Source organism: Balaenoptera musculus, chromosome 9 (assembly GCF_009873245.2).
Source record: "Balaenoptera musculus isolate JJ_BM4_2016_0621 chromosome 9, mBalMus1.pri.v3, whole genome shotgun sequence".
NCBI lineage: Eukaryota > Metazoa > Chordata > Mammalia > Artiodactyla > Balaenopteridae > Balaenoptera > Balaenoptera musculus.
This window is the reverse complement of record NC_045793.1, coordinates 30,501,321-30,517,976: the sequence shown is the minus strand read 5'-3', so window position 1 is coordinate 30,517,976 and position 16,656 is coordinate 30,501,321. Positions and strand designations below refer to the sequence as shown.

The 16,656-nt window shown below is 35.4% G+C and overlaps 1 protein-coding gene across 1 annotated transcript in view; it reads left to right on the top strand.

The window, feature by feature from the left end:
- KCND2 (potassium voltage-gated channel subfamily D member 2) overlaps positions 1 to 6,306 on the top strand; it is a 464,958-nt gene extending 458,652 nt beyond the window's left edge. Inside the window, exons 4-6 of the mRNA XM_036864420.1 lie at positions 793 to 885; positions 3,789 to 4,036; positions 5,705 to 6,306. Coding sequence (XP_036720315.1) covers positions 793 to 885; positions 3,789 to 4,036; positions 5,705 to 5,882 — 519 coding nt within the window. The 3' untranslated portion in view covers positions 5,883 to 6,306. The remainder of the gene's footprint in view (positions 1 to 792; positions 886 to 3,788; positions 4,037 to 5,704) is intronic.
- Positions 6,307 to 16,656: the final 10,350 nt, after the last annotated feature.

Sequence of the window (16,656 nt, the reverse complement as noted above, 5' to 3'; positions counted from 1 at the left end):
CTGGTCTGGGAAGATCCCACATACCGCGGAGCAGCTAGGCCCGTGAGCCACAACTACTGAGCCTGCGCGTCTGGAGCCTGTGCTCCGCAACGGGAGAGGCCGCGATAGTGAGAGGCCCGCGCACAGCGATGAAGAGTGGCCCCCGCTTGCTGCAACTAGAGAAAGCCCTTGCACAGAAACGAAGACCCAACACAGCCAAAAATAAATAAAGAAATAAATAAATTAAAAAATAATAATTATGTATGCTCCTTAAAGTTCATTTGAGTGGAGATGCGGCGGCGGGAAGGTTGACATGGTGTCTTGTTATACTTCTTACTGAAGAGGGAACACCATTCTGTGTTATAAAGTTCACATGGTATGAAATATAATTTGAGAAACTTTACTTTTACCTCTAAACTCTTTTAATTTTTAGGATTCCAATCATCTTTACTTACATAATAGCTTTTGTGTAGGTAAGCATGATGGTGGTTTCAGGATTATCTAAGTACTAGCTTAAATATTATTATCCCAGGCTTTCAAAGGTAGTTGGGAGATGAATGAGTAAAAGAAAATCAAATTTTCAATTCATGGAGGCAAGTCTAAAAGGCCAGACCGCTAATTTGACGAAAATGTAAATGCTGATTATCAAACTCAAAAGCAACTCTACATTTGATCCATTTTAGTTAAAAAAAAATTAAATGCTGCCATTTAATCTCAGGAAATAGGCCAGACCTCTCTGTGGAAATATGTGGCCGAGGTTCTCATTGTTTGCAAATAAAATAGAAGGCCCTTCTGTCTTCTCCCTGTTAACAGTCCTCCGAGGATGAGCAAGCCTTTGTTGGCAAATCCGGCTCCAGCTTTGAAACCCAGCACCACCACCTGCTTCACTGCCTGGAAAAAACCACGGTAAGGAAAAGGCAGGACAGCCTGCCCCTGCAACTCAGACAGCAATCCCATTGGTTTTTGTGAATATTTAATGCATCCAAGCACGATTTCACCATCTGCATTACTGCAAAATATACTAAAAACCAAACAAATCCACAATAATTGAAATTACTTTGAAAGACTGTAGTGACGTTTCAACTTAGAAAGTATTTTAGAGACTTATTAAAATGTTTTTATCCTTAGTGGTAATCTTAACCATAGGCTAAAATATCAGTTTAATGCAGATGGAAAATTGTCTTCCAGTAGCTGACTGCAAGTCCTATAAAATATCTTCTTCTCCTGATTCTTAAAATGCTGATTAAACAGAAATAAAAATAATGAAGTTTAAGTGTTCCTGACATCTGGATAAAGGGAATAGCAATAGCAATAACAAAATAGAGAATAACTGAATATAAGCATTTCTTTCATTCACAGGTATAATAAACAGAGATTGATAATAAAAACTATCTGTTCTCATAAGAAAAATGATGCATTTAATTACTGGCATACCCCTTGGGGCTGAGGATTCAGTCTGCATTTCTCCACTTGTAAGCTCCCAGTTGGACCGCCTCTTTAACAAAAGCATCTGTTTCCTAGCTAGCTTGTCAAAAGGGATCACAGTCTGTGACCACAGAGCAGAATAAAACTTTCACTGTATTTGAATCAAGTCTGCTTGTTCACTCACCAGAGACACATATTTGTATTCTCAATTCTGACATACTGTCCATCCACTTATTCATATACTTATATAGTCTTTCAACCAACATGTATTACTTGCCTATTATGTGCCAGACAGTGAGCCAGACCCAAGGTACACCGTGAAGTCAAGTATGGCCTCTGCCCCCCTTGAGCCTGCAGGTTTGGGACAAAACATGGATGTTACTGGAGAAGGACAACTATCAGGGGAAGCAAAAATGGGGCCCCAGTAGACTGGGGGCAAAGAGGGCGGAGCCAGAGGGTACCAGATCAGGCAGGGCTTCCTGGTGGAACTTGAGTTAAGACCCACAGGACGATTATGAGTTAGTTAGGCAAAGAAATGAAGGGGCTAAAAGTTGATGTAAGCACCTGAAGAAGACTGGAACTTGGCCTAAGAGGAAGTAAAAGAACTTGAGGGTGGTCAGAGGAAAGAGGGTACCATGGCACAAGTAGAGGAGCAGAGGAAGACAGTGGCTAGATAACCTTGTGTTTTGGAGGCACGTAGAAAATTTTGATCTTTATCTCGTAATAAATGGAAAATTATTTGAGGGCTTTAAACAGATTATATTAGTATCTTAAATAAAGATGTATACTTTATTAGGATAACTCTTTGAAAGTTAAATGATAACAATAATCAAATGTATTTATCCCTATCTTTTTCTTTCTATTTTCATGTTTTGACTATGTTACCTTTTAGGGCTTTTTTAATCAAAAATTATTTAATACTAATTAATATAGTTTAAATTGCACCACCTACAAAAATATATGTTAACCTGCCACAGAATGACTTCTTCCCTTTCAATCACTGATGAGATAAATTAGAATGTCACGCCTTATGACTTGTATTATGTATGTGAAATGTGCACCGTAAAAGACGAAAACAGATTGTGACTCCTTTGTGAGCTATATTTTTTTCTATAAAATTTAATATTTAACATGAAATTCTGTCTTAGCTGATCATATTATCCTCTGGACTCTAAACAGAATGTTAAATTTCATTTACTTCAAAATGCTTGTCTCAGCAAAGAAATGGCAAAATGAGTAACTAAAACAATATTTTTCCTATTAGCCAGTAAATTCCTTCAGTTGTTTTACTAATATTTTACGATGAGAGATGGTTAAGTGAAATTTGGCATGGACAAAGCCTTCCATTATAAGACTATTCCCACCCACACAAAGAAAAAAAATAGTAATTGAAGATATTCTTAGTAGTTCAGACCAAAAATGTTTTCCCTTATGTTTCTGAGGTAAAAGTCTGGCATAGGCAATTTAGGAAGCAATTCTTTATCAAATATTTTAAAAGAAAATTTTACACTGTTTCACTAAGATGTGGTATATGAAATGATGTCCATCACTGTTGGCTTCTGGGTTAGAGGAACATAGACAGAGATCATGGGTCCAGCCAGTGATGTATCACAAAGATAAGAATGGAGACCTCAAAAGTTCAGTGCTAACCCCTTCTGGGTCAGATATAAAGTGATACATTCTGATAAATTTATTTTACTTATTGAATAAGTCTTATTTTACTTATTTAATAAGTCATATTTTTCTATACACTGGGAATTTTAGAGGAGCATATAAAGGAATGGGAATTGTCTTAGTTATCTCATTTTCTAATTAAAAAATATTCTCAATCCCATGTGAAAATATTTGCTAATATATAACAGACAATCTAACTTGGAACATTCTATTAAAATAGTCTCTTTCTCATAACTTCAGTCTGTCAGTTTGTTTAAAAATAAAGTACATGTGAATTTACACATTCCCCATGGGTATTATCTATATTCATTTTTGAGGGTTTCTAATATTTAGTTTATAACTTCCAGATTTTATATTTAACTTAATAAATGATATTTCAAGGTAAAGTTAGTCTGTAAACAGATACTAAATCAGTCTGTGTATATCAATCTCAGGGTCTAACTAGAGAGATATTATTTTCACACAAAGGCCAACAAGAAGCTTTGATATTCTAATTATTATGAAAATGATAATTTTTTTACCCATAAGATAGTGTAAATGTACGTGGGCATATTTCATTTCTAAAAAGAAAACTATTCAAATCTTTTTTTCAGAGGTAAAATGTGATAATACTGTAAGTCAACCATACTTCAGGAAAAGCAATAAATACATTTTTTTAAGTTACAATGTGTTTCTGTGCTCTTTTCACATTTCTTACCGCTATGGAACAGAATCACGAGTTTGTGGATGAACAAGTCTTCGAAGAAAGCTGCATGGAAGTTGCAACAGTTAATCGTCCTTCAAGTCGCAGTCCCTCTGTCTCTTCACAACAAGGCGTCACCAGCACTTGCTGTTCAAGGCGACACAAAAAAACTTTCCGCATTCCAAACGCCAACATATCAGGAAGCCACCGAGGCAGTGTGCAGGAACTCAGCACGATTCAGATTAGATGTGTGGAGAGAACCCCGCTATCTAACAGGTACCTGAGATTAATCTGTGTGCGTTCACACGCCTGTGCTGCTTCTCAGAGCACATCTCCCCCTGCTGTCCTGTTGCCACCTCTGTGGCAATTAAATCCTAGTTCCTCGGGTCTAGAATGAGACAAAACTGGTCTGAAACAAGTCGGAAAATTAATCTACTGTAATATTCATTAAGAGTCAAAGGTAGTAGCTGAATCAGTACTAAAAGAATAGAAAGAAGATAAGAAGGTCAGGCACACACAAATGTATTCTTACCTCTTCAACCTCACAACTTTTTCTTGAGCAGATACCTCTACACTCAGGAGTCCCCTAAATCAACACACGTGGCCTGATATGATAGTCAACACAAGCAAAAGAGACTAATTAAATTGACATTGATAGGATTGAAAGGTATTCAACAGCACCCAAAAATATTCAACATAGTCAATGTCACAGTGAAAACTAAAACTATGCCCAAAGGAATCTTTTGAATCAGTATACAATTTTGATCATAAAGGTATTTGGGGCCTCAACAAACACAAAAATCAATCCAATATCAAAAAAAGATAAGCAAAATGCTGAAATTGTTTACCTCTGGTGAGTTTATGGACAATTTAAGTGAAATTTTTCTATTGATATTTTCCCTTTGCTTCTGTTTACGTGCTACTTGTTTTGACCAAAATCATACATGAGAAATAATAAGTATCAAATAGTACATTTCAACTAGATAAATCATTAAAAAGATCAATTTCTGCCCAAAGAATTTTCCTTTTTTCTTCAAACTAAAAAGCCTATCTTTTCAGATTAACAGTCTGTTAATTCAGTGCTACTTCTTTGTTGGCATCCAACAATCTTTGTGGAAAACCTGGATGAGATTCTGAATTTGGGCTCTGACTTACGTAAATCAGATGTCTCTGGGATTAGAATATTAAATGTTGGAGCAATGAAAGATTTCTGTCTCTAAGATATTCTACCTGTATGTTGTTTTACATTTATTCCAAAACAAAGTAGAAAATGAAGAAGTGTTTAGAAAGAAAATCTTAGGACAAACATTTTAATTAAGTTTTCTATGGAAAAAAAGTAGTTTATAAAGTTCCTATGTCTACCCTCCTTACTCCTACCCTCTTTCCCCCTCCCCACACAGAGTATATAACTCATGCAAGAATGCCACTTGGGAAAATGTTTAAGTATTAGTAATGACTAACTTGAGTTCTTAACATCTGGCTGTCACTAACTTGAGAGCCTTAAGGGCCTCATATATCCCAAAGAGACAAGGTAGTAAAGAGATTCTGTGGTCAAGAGAATTGAGGTTTATCCACAGGGTATGCCCCTTTCATGATGGTATCTCAAACCTCTCAGAGGTCCTGTCTTAGAGAAAACTATTTTACTTTGCTCAACCTAGGCATTCTAAAACTCACCTGCTCCTCTTTTTTGCATTTTTGTAGAAAACACTTTGAGAAACACATTGAACCAAATTCAGCTGGCTTTTAGACACTTATTCGATGTTAATGCCCTGATGTTCACATTAATTTATCTTAAGATTTGGTGTTTCATTTTTTAAAATCTTGGTGATTGTTCTTAGCCATTTAAAATGTTACTTATAAGCATGAAAACATGTATTCCTGCGTTAGTGGAAAAAAATTTTAAGTAAACAACTCACTTTCTTAAATCTATTTTTTCCTCATCAGCCGATCCAGTTTAAATGCCAAAATGGAAGAGTGTGTTAAACTAAACTGTGAACAACCTTATGTGACTACAGCAATAATAAGCATCCCAACACCTCCAGTAACCACCCCCGAAGGAGATGACAGGCCAGAGTCTCCTGAGTACTCAGGAGGCAACATTGTCAGAGTGTCTGCTCTGTAAGACAATCGGAATCAGGTCCAAGAGAATTTGAACCCTGGCTGTGGAAAGAATCCCAATGTGGAAGAAAGAAGACACAATAAACGTTTTGCAGATGAAAACGACAAAGCAAGGAGGTTGGTAGTGAAACAAAGACAGAGTTTCCAAACTTGAAGATGGAAATAAAACCACCAAATGGCATTTCTGATGGAGTCTAACCTGTCATACTGAGAAATAGTCTGTGGCCCTTTGACTTTGTGAATGAGCACAATGAAATGCCGCCTATTGATGCTTCTTATGACCAGAACTCTTTTTTAATAAAATAAATAAAATAAATCTTTGAACATAATGTTCCAGTTGAATGCAAAACAAAAAAATACGGAAAACATTTTGATAAAAATTTTTCCTGTTAAAACCATGAACATTGGCGATGATGAAGATGATTACACATTAAAAAAAAAAAACCTCATACAACACGTTTGTATTGACTGAAGGAAACCATCATAATGCATGCTAGAATTCTTTGGAGCCGTGATCTCAGTTTCCTTACGTTGTCTTCAGAATCGGCATGATAAACTATAATTGTAGAAAGAGGGAATTTCTGTGTACTTACAACAAGCTGATTGTTCATGTTCCATGGTGGGCTGTGCAAATAAACTCCTTTTAGAACTGCAGTATTTCTCATGGGGATACTCACTAGTAAGTCTAAAGTGTTCAGATAGTTCAGTATTAATTATTGTTTTACCTTGCACCTAGATACTGTTACAACTGCAATAATTCATTGTACACCTGTTGTATCAGGAATCAGGATTTTTTGTTGTTGTATTTCCAGATCTTCTTAGATACAGTAAGAGCCACATTCCATAGGAAAACTTCTGGTGTCGCCAGGTTTTAGATAACTTTTTAATCCAAAACCCTGTGCCATAAATGTTTTTCTGTAATATTCTTCGGTCCACTGTATTCCTGTGACAGTGCATTATTTGTTCCTGTATTTCTATAGCACCCTTCTATTGGATTTATCATCATCAGCTGGACTAATGTTTTGTAGTTCAAAGGACTTTCCTACTTTTGTATTCTTCAACAAGTTATCTTATAAGTAGATTATCATCATCATCAATCCCCTTGTCAAAAATCAGGAAAAAAAGGAGTTGACATCTATGAATTATCTCTAACCTTTTTGCTGTTATGGAAAAGCCCAGATACTGGATATATCATTGTACGTTTCATGAAAAGAATTGGCTGGGATTAGTATCACAGGATCAGTGATCCCAGAATCTCACTTGATGTATTATTTATTTCGCTTTAGATCTCGAATACATTTTGAGAATAACTAGCGTGAATTGAAATGCAGAGATAAACTGGAGTGCTTTATGCAGCAATATTTGTTGAAAGCATGCTTTCTATGCCACTGGGGAAGGCAGCACAGATTTGTCTCAGAAATGTTCCTGTATATTGCAAGGAGCAATTTTCTCCTCTAAATCAGGAGGACAGGAGTTTGATGATGCAAAATTGAGCTCTATGTACATTTAACTGAAAAGTCTTGATATCTTTTCACCTTTAAAATATATCAGCAGACATGTCTGCACGTGACAGTGTAAAAAACTTTTATGTCCAGTGAAAAGTTTTGTTCATTCCAAACCACCACTGTAAGGAATAAAGTTTAGCTTCAATACATGGAAAGAGTTAATAATTATCCCTCTACTGTAGAGATTTTTAAATGCTTATCATAATTTATCATAAAAAGGAACTAATCCAACCATTTTCAAGTAAAGCCAGAAATTCTTGCTTCCCATTTCTAGACTAGCTTCCAGAACAATGCTGTGCCCACAGTAGATTTATAAACACTTGCTGAGTGAAAGTCAGATAAACTCTTACTATCTCACGGGAAGAACTGGCTTTATTCCTAGTATGTCTTTTTAAAAGTTACTAATCTTCCTGAAGCGTGAATATTAATAATTATATTAACACTTGCCTCATGTCACTTTATGCTTCTAGAGCAAATATATAGTGAAACTTCTTTGATGGCATTTGTTGAAAAACTTTTTAAAAAGTAGGCTAAAGAAAACTCAATCAGGAATACTTAGGTCTTTTGATTCCCAATGAAAAGTTCTATTTTCATGTTCTTAATATTACATTTTAAAAATGCAGTTAGATTATTTCTGTTGACAATTCTGCCTCCTTTTCAACTTATCATTTATCTAAAAATATTAATTTCTTTAGACTTCTGGAAAAGAAAAAAAATTTTTTGGTGTTTTAGGTGATTTAAAACTATACTGTGTTGGTGGTGAACGACTATTGATGACTGTGTTAAGTGCATCTGTACTGTAAGTGAAATGTAATTATTTCTGTGTGCCATATGGAGTAACCAAGGTCATTGTTTTTGACAATTTTGTTTGAAATTCGTATATCTTATTTCAAAGGATAGCATAATATCTGCATTATGCTGGAAAAAATAGACCTTTGGAAAATACTTAAATAAAACATGTGCATGCTTGAACAGGACAACATGGTTGATTGTTGCCCTTTTTTTTGTAAACTTCCTTCCTTTCCAAAATCTAGGGTGTACTACACTCTGCATACCTATTTTGGAGAAGCCTGTAACATGGACAAACTCAAAGAACCCATCGATCGTGTGTGACACAAATCTACTCTAAATGGTGGAGATAATAATTTTCTGCCAACGATGGGAATTTAGGCAGAGACTTCAATAGAGAAGTTAATATCATTTAAAGATAAAAGAGTGCCACTGCTTTAAATAGTCATTTTTGGAAATATCTTGGCAACTACACCTCCATAGCTACTAACTATGATAATATAAGTGTATTGCAAGGTTTTACTGGTTATTAAAAAAAGATAGTCGGGTTAAAATCAGTTGTTTTTTATATACGATATTTTCAAGTAGAATGCTTTCTTCAGTGTGTGACCCACAGTTATTAGCCTGTACCCTAAACACCGCTTGCCTCTTGCACAGTGTGGACCAGAGAGAAGTAAGGCTGATACCTGAAACTTACACACTTCTTGATCACCACTGCTTGCGTTAAGCCAAGAGAAGCTCTGGGGTAATAACTTTGGTCAGAACCCAATTAGATTCTTAGTCAAAGACTCTTTTCTATCTATGGAAACAGGCGATTTATTTGTCTAGCTATATGTGTGTGTGTGTGTGTGTGTGTGCGTGTGTGTGTGTGTATTTATTTATATTTATACACATACACACAGATTTTTTATTCTTTTTTTTTAAATATACACATACCGATGGTTTCTCTTCAACAGGACCAAAAGCAAGAAAATGTTAAGAGATCATTAGAAGAAGGAGAAAGAGTAAGTCATTTCGTTAGTACAGAGAATGCTTTTAACTAGTGATAACTAGTGAGTCTCTTGAGTGGATAGTCTCCATTTTTTTCTTATTAATTATTTTCCTTTACAGTCCTTGATTTATTGAGATGCCAATCTTGCATTAAAAAGGTTCAACACAGCTCCCTATTCCTTCAACTTAGTTATAGAGTTGACCTGAAAATAGCCTCCAGGGAGTTATATCAATGACTGCCGGCAACATTGCTCAAAAGAATAAAAAGGGTTCTTGATAGATGACTCCGCTGAGTTTTATAAGAAAGCCAACTCCTCTTCCCTAGGGTGTTATTAAAGTGTTTGATTAACTCACAGGTACAAGAATGGTTATTGGTCGGCACTGTGTAAACTTCATCAGAACTGTCAACACAATCATGTAGGTGACTGTAATTTTTTGAAAAAATAAGAGTTTAAATTATCCACCTGACCTGGCTGTGTTTAGGGTGGTAAAACAGTCTCCAAAAAGTAAGATTTTGTACTTATAAGGGATTGTGACTTTTGAACACCACATTTGCTTAAGACAATTATAATATATATATATATATATATATATATATATATATATATATATATATATATATATATATTGCAAAAAGCTTTTAGAGGAAATAATATTAGATCCATATTGTACCTTCTAATCCTGTGTTCTTTACTGCCCACCTTATCTTTTCCTTCTTTCTCTTCAAGCACTAATCATTCCTTTAGTAGATTATTCTCCCTCTTTCCCTAATCATTTTCCTTTCTGGTTTTTCTATTGAAATCCACTAAGTAACTACTGTTCATTCTATTTATAACTCTAGTTATTGAGTGCAGAGGATGGCCTAGAGATGGTGATAGGTGCTGGAGAAATAGCAATCAGGAATCCAGACCAAATCCTCCTCAAGGACTTATGTAGGGGAAAACAGCTTGAAGTACTCTCTGCTTCACTTTGCTATTCAGAATCACACACGACAGGTATTCTCCCTTCTGTCATATTGACAGTCATTTTTCTACTTAATCTCCTGAAGATATCTCTTCAGCAGAGTTTACATCAGATGATGTTCTTTGAAGTACTTTCTAAAATCTCCCCATCATGTCATTAAAATCCTCGTTCTGTAGGCTATGGTCCTCTTTCTGTGGGGGGAGGGGGAGCAGAAAAAGAGCTCATGAGTATTTCTAAAGAATGGAAAGCAAGACAAGACAAAGCAAACAGAAAAGGAGGTAGAACTTCACGTTAATGATTTGAGCATTGTAGAAACACAGCCTTTTCCAAGTATCCACTCTGCTCTTCCTACCATAGTTTCAAAAGATGTGAAGAAAGCTATTAAAACAGTTTTACAGGACGAGTACCACACCTGGTACTGTCCACACCTGGTTAGGTGTGAATCCTAACACCACACCTCAAATTAGTTCATCTGACTCTTCCCATTGAGATGTGTGTGAGAATGGCACAACAGAGCAGTAAGTCTAGAAAGAAAGGGAAGTTTATAATTAGTGGCACTCACCAAAAAGGTGGGCCGAGGTGGTCTATGTTAGTTACAAAACATGGGGCTGGCTGAAGAAGGGTATTAAAGGGTGGGACCAAAGATGTAGACAGAGATTTGGAGGAACCCTAGAAGACAAGGGTTGGGGGCATTGACAAGGTGATAGAGCAGCATCCTTGGGTTTCGATTCTAATTGACAATCCAACATTTTTTTTTTTTAGTATGATCAAGTTAATTCCTTTGTTAGAGCTACACATTACAACACCAAAAGGTATTTATCTTGACCTATTATCAGTTTCTAATATTTAAACATTGATAAATTGCTCAGAGATCTCCCAAGCTCCCTGTACAACAGAGAATGAAACCCTAAAATAGCAGAGTAAGGAACTGATACTGAGAAATGGGAGAGCTAAAAGAGCCAAAGCACAGACCTTGACCTTGGGTAGATGAATCTGTTAGATTTCCTTATCAGAGGCACTGGATATAAAAATTTCAAAAGTAAAAATGTCACACACAATATTACACAAGGCTTAATCTGGACTTAATGTGCTTTATTTTTATTCTCAGCCAACCTCGTAAGAAATCAATGTACAAGCCATAGAGGAAAAATTCTAATGCATTCTTTTCAATATACAGGTTCTTTCTTCTATAGATTCAAAATGGGCACTAAATAACAATGATTATAACAACCATGAAAAGATAACAATAATAATGACTGGTAATTTTTATTTAGTCCTAAATATATGCCACTCACTGTGCTAATCACTTTACATGCATCAATCCATTAATTACATGTATTAATCTAAGCTCTGTATTGGCCACATTCTGGTTGAGAAAACTTTAACACTAAAAACTGATGGGTCTGGGTTTTCCTAATTCAAAGAATATAAAATTTTAAACTAAATCACAGAGTTCTATTTTGTAGAAATATTGATGCTATTTCTTTTCCTAGAGTAAAAGAGAAATTTTTTTAAATAGGAGGTAGGAGGAAGTCTACTTATAACCCTGCTCTAATGGCTACAATGTCATTATCAAGGACTATCAATTTTTCTTTCCATTTTCTTTGATCTAAGTTTTTTTCTTATCTTGAAAAATGTGCTATTTGTAAATATTCCTGATTGACGGTGAATTAAAATAAAAATGGAACCTAGCTGGGAAATATAGTGCTGTCCTAGTTGACAAAGATTTTCTAACAACTGCGTGTCAGCATAGCAAACATATTGAGTTAATTTTCCAGGAACAGAGAGAATTATGTGTTAGAGCATACATCATCTCTTGCTCACTCCCCTTCTTGAACAAGGCTTGCCAAATTCTCAAGGTTGTTGATCAGGGCTGTAGTTACATGTGCAGCATCTGATTGGCCCATAGTCCACATCCTAGAGGCTTATAATAACAGAACATTTTAGAATTAAGGTCAAAACCACAATTCCCACCCTTCATTATCTTTTGTATCTTCCTCAAATTCCTGCAGGTAAAAATTCTGGAGGACGATAATGAAATGCCTATTGGCATTTAATACCACATACAAAATAAGGCACAGAAAGATTCAGATAGGCAAAGTGATGGCATAGATCAGTATTCCAAGTTAATATGATACGATTAAAACTATTTTTGGATTTTTCCATCCTCACAAAGAATTCCAAACTTTTTCTGTAGGTAGTTGATAGCTTTTATTTTCTCCTAATAAAATAGAAAGCTTTAGGAAAGGTGTAAACATGGATATTTGATTTATAATGAACTGTAGAAAATTTAATGTACCTTTTAAAATGGTACTTGGGATATAACTGTTTGTCATAAAACTTCTTTGGGTTTCATCGTTTGCACGTTTTATGTTCCAAAATAACACTGGCCTATTAATAATTTCTTTTTACCTTCCACTTCAATATTTCCTTTCCTATTTCTCAAAAGGTAAATATATTACTCATTGGGAGTATTAATGTTGTGTCCAAAACTTTCTTTACATGAAAAATTAAGGTGCAATTATTATTAAAAAGAAAAGTATAGAAATATTAATATTACAAATGGCCTATCATTTTCAAATCCTACTGAACATGATGATAAATTATAAAAATTTGCTTCCATGAAATAGTAAAATTTCTCCAAATTGTCTTACAGAAGGATAAAAATTCTCATTTCTGTTTTTTCCTAAGTAGGAATATATAGCAGGTAAACTCTAATATAAAAATCAAGCTATATTTTGAAAAGGAGACACATATATAGTATCAGACAGCTCCACTAGTATCTAAAACAAAATGCATTTATTCATCCAAGTGTGCACGAGCCCACTAATGAGAGACTAAGAAAGAAATGGGGCCATGAGTGACTGACGGAACCTGAAACTGTATATGGTTTGGAAGATATAGAGTTTGAAAGACCGGAAGAATTCAATGTCATGTCAGTTTCTTTCACTATCTTACCTAGAATTTAGGTCATTGGCAAAGATTCTGAGGATTTAGTTCAATTACACTGCAATTATTTACTATTAGATATAGATTATCAGTTTTGTAGGATTATTTGAAATTAATTCAAGACATTTCCCCCATCATCTATAGCCTCAAGTTATAATAAGTATCTCAACCGAAATTTAGAATGAATGCTAAAATGATTATAATAAACTCAATTTAGGAGAATAATGTTAAGGCCATAAGTCAAAAAGTGAGGTTATAAATGCTTCAGTTTATGGTGTCTGAGTGTCTTTGATTCTGATTAAATATGTTTCTATAATAATCCCTGACCATAGTCAAAATTTAAATACAAATGAACTTTAGAGTGACTATTGTTCATTTTTAATTAGCTGTACTTCCCTTCTCCTAACAGAGAAAAATTATGTTATTTCTTCTCATAACAGAGAAAAATATACTCAACAACCAAAATACACTTTAGAGCACAGCCTCAACAAACAGTTTTTCACAATATAAGGGAAAGTCAAACAAATAAGTTAACTTAAGCATCCAGTACATTTCTCATAATAGAAACATGTAAAGTAATATAAAATATTATTATGAAAATATAAGTTCTTAGGAAATTCCTTGTATATACATTTCTATTTTTAATCATAGATTACTATACAATTTATGTAGTGGTTTTCTTATGAAATCTTTTATGTCTCAGATAAAACTCAGGAGAGAAAATGTGGCAGGGAGAGAGTGAACACACACGCACACACACAGGCAGAACGTGGAGTTCCATTTATTTTACTACCTGATGTATTTTAATGAAATGTGGAAGGAAACTTTTTCTTGACAGTAATCATTTCTTCAGGTGTTTTTTTCTCTGTTGATTGTAGAAATTATAATGTAGTGATGTCTAGGCTTTTTAAATGAATCTTCCTGAAAAGAACAATCAAAGAAACATTCTTAGGATTACCAAACAACATTGTCTTTTTTCTAAAGCTTCAATGCATAGAATGCCTGAAACTGCAGGTTATCTAGAACAGGGAAAAAATAAGATAGCAGTGATTTTGAGTATACACATGAAAAAGAGAAACTCGTTGCTTATTAACTTGCAAATGTATTGAGAATCTGTCCCTTTTTAAGTTACTTTAAAGTAAAGCAACAGATAGGTTTTTTAAATTTTTTAATTCATTTCTTAACTAAATTTATTTTGAACTTTAAGGTAATTATGTCTGATATTGAGGTTGTGAAAAGGAAACTATCCTTCTGTTGTATTACCATGAAATTAAAAAGGACACTAAGAACTTCAAATTCTTGTTTTCAAAATGTATTTATGAGCTCCTGCCTTTTTCTTCCTACTTTTCAAGGGGCTAAGCCGCTTTCTCTGGGCTTTATAATTTATAAGGTTCACAGATGTACACACATGCCCACATTCTCCAGTCTACCTTAGTCATCGTATATGGCACTGTGTGGAGAACTGTGGACACACCCAGAGGAAGGAAGAAAAGTCCCCCCATTCAAAGGGAATGTTAATGCATCCTGAATATTAAGCAGTGAAGATGCAACTCAAGAAAGTTGTGTGAAGCCCCCTTAATGCATAGTTTAATGCCCATAGCTTCAAATTATATAAATTACAAGAGATTTTCTAACAAAGAAGTGGGTTTTTTAAGGAATGCTTCTTGCATTATACTTCAGCTATGACAAAAACAGTTCTGCAAAGGGGCATAATGACTCTCAGGCCATAGAAGTAGCCATTCTATTCATTCATTTTCTTTGTGAGCACATTGTACATCCCAGGCACCGTGCTGGATGCTGGGATAAAACAATGACAAGATCCTGTTCTTGTTGGTATTGTAGGGGAGGAAAAATCATTTCCCTCTACCCTTCTGAGTTCTTGGCTGAGACCCCTTGTAGCAAAACATAGACTAACAAGAGAAAAGCAAAGAAAAATAAAGAAGTTTCTTAACAGTATACCTCATGTATATATGTGAGATACTCAGAGAAAATGAGTAAACCCCCTAGGTGGCCTAGAATTCAGGATTAAATACCATCTTAATAGGGAAAGGGGGGAGTGGGATGTAGGCTTCTTAGGGGACAGTAGACGATTTTTAGGAAAGATAAATGGGCCCTTAGAAGAATAGATGGAAGTGATGATCATTTATGACAAAGTGTGTCTGGGTGTGGGGCAGACTTCTAGTCTCCTCTTCTGTGACAAGAGTCAGTCCCCCCTGGTTGAAGAAATGCCCAGGGAGGAGAAATGATGACAATTGAGTTGCTTTTGGAGGCTCTATCTTTATGCAGATAAGGGCAGTTCAGAGAACATCTCTCCCTGCCTTTGCTGTATTTCAAGTGCCTGCAGTGCCAAATAATCAATATACCAAAGCAGCATATCTTGGAGTGGCAAGTCCTAAACTCTTACAGTCATATTTTGGGGTGGCATGTCCTGCTACCTTTCAGTATTTATAGTCTACTCATTGACTTGCACCCAACATAGGCAGACATATATAGATAATTAAGCAACCTAAGTTCCTAGTGACATACCAGGAAAAAGTATAAAGTGCTCATATCAGCAATGCAATGGTGGGGTGGGGAGGAGTTGGGGGATACTTAACATGGTGTTGAAGAAATGGCCTGTAGGAAAAGGCATGTGAGACCTGCAGAAGGAAGAGCCAGACACGCACAGAACATTCCAGGCCTAGGAAGCACACATACATTTGCCTTGGGAATGTAAAGAACCTATCTATTTGATTTCAGTAAAATTCATGGGTTTTAATTTTTCCCTTCTACTACCTGTTATTTCAGGCCTTTATATGCTCCGGGAGTGAAATTTTTCTGGGTATTTTAAAGAAATCAACAGTTTATCATTCTTGGTTCTTATTTCTTTCCCTTTCATAGTGAAGTGCCAAAATAAAGGTCTTTCAGTGAAAATGACAGCTAATATTTATTCATGAAGCAGCCGACACGAGCCATTCACTTCCTTTCAAGTCTCTGCAACAGCTTTGGAGCTGGAGTTAGGAAAAACATTTTCCAAGCAAGGAAATTAACTAGGCCTGGGCCACAGCACCAGTGAATGATTAAGATGGAACTAAACCCAGGTGGGCTACAAAGCCGGTGCACATCCCCCCCTCCAACAGTCTCTCCTTTTGTTGACAGTAAAATTAAATAGTATCAAATCTGCATGTAACACACAATTCTGGATCTCATCACTTAAAGGCAACAGATCTAGGAACAGCTTGTGACTTGCTTATCTCTGCATTGTGTTTTCATCCCTGAAATGATGAAGTACTTGCATCAGCCGCGGTTCATTCATTCACTTCATTAATTCAACAGATACTGATTAAGCACTGCTCTGCTAGACACTTGAAATAAAACAACGGACAAGACAAATACGATTCCCATCATCACAGTGTTTGCATCTAGTTGAAAAGACTATCATTAAGCAAATAAAGACACAGATAATATATAATTGCAAATTGTTAAGATTCAAGGTCCAGAAAAGTTCTCTTTGAGGACATATTTACTGGGGCTCAAAAGAGACAAGTGGGAATTATCCAAAAAAGGGGAGAAAAGCATTCCAGGCCGTCCCTAGAAGCAAAC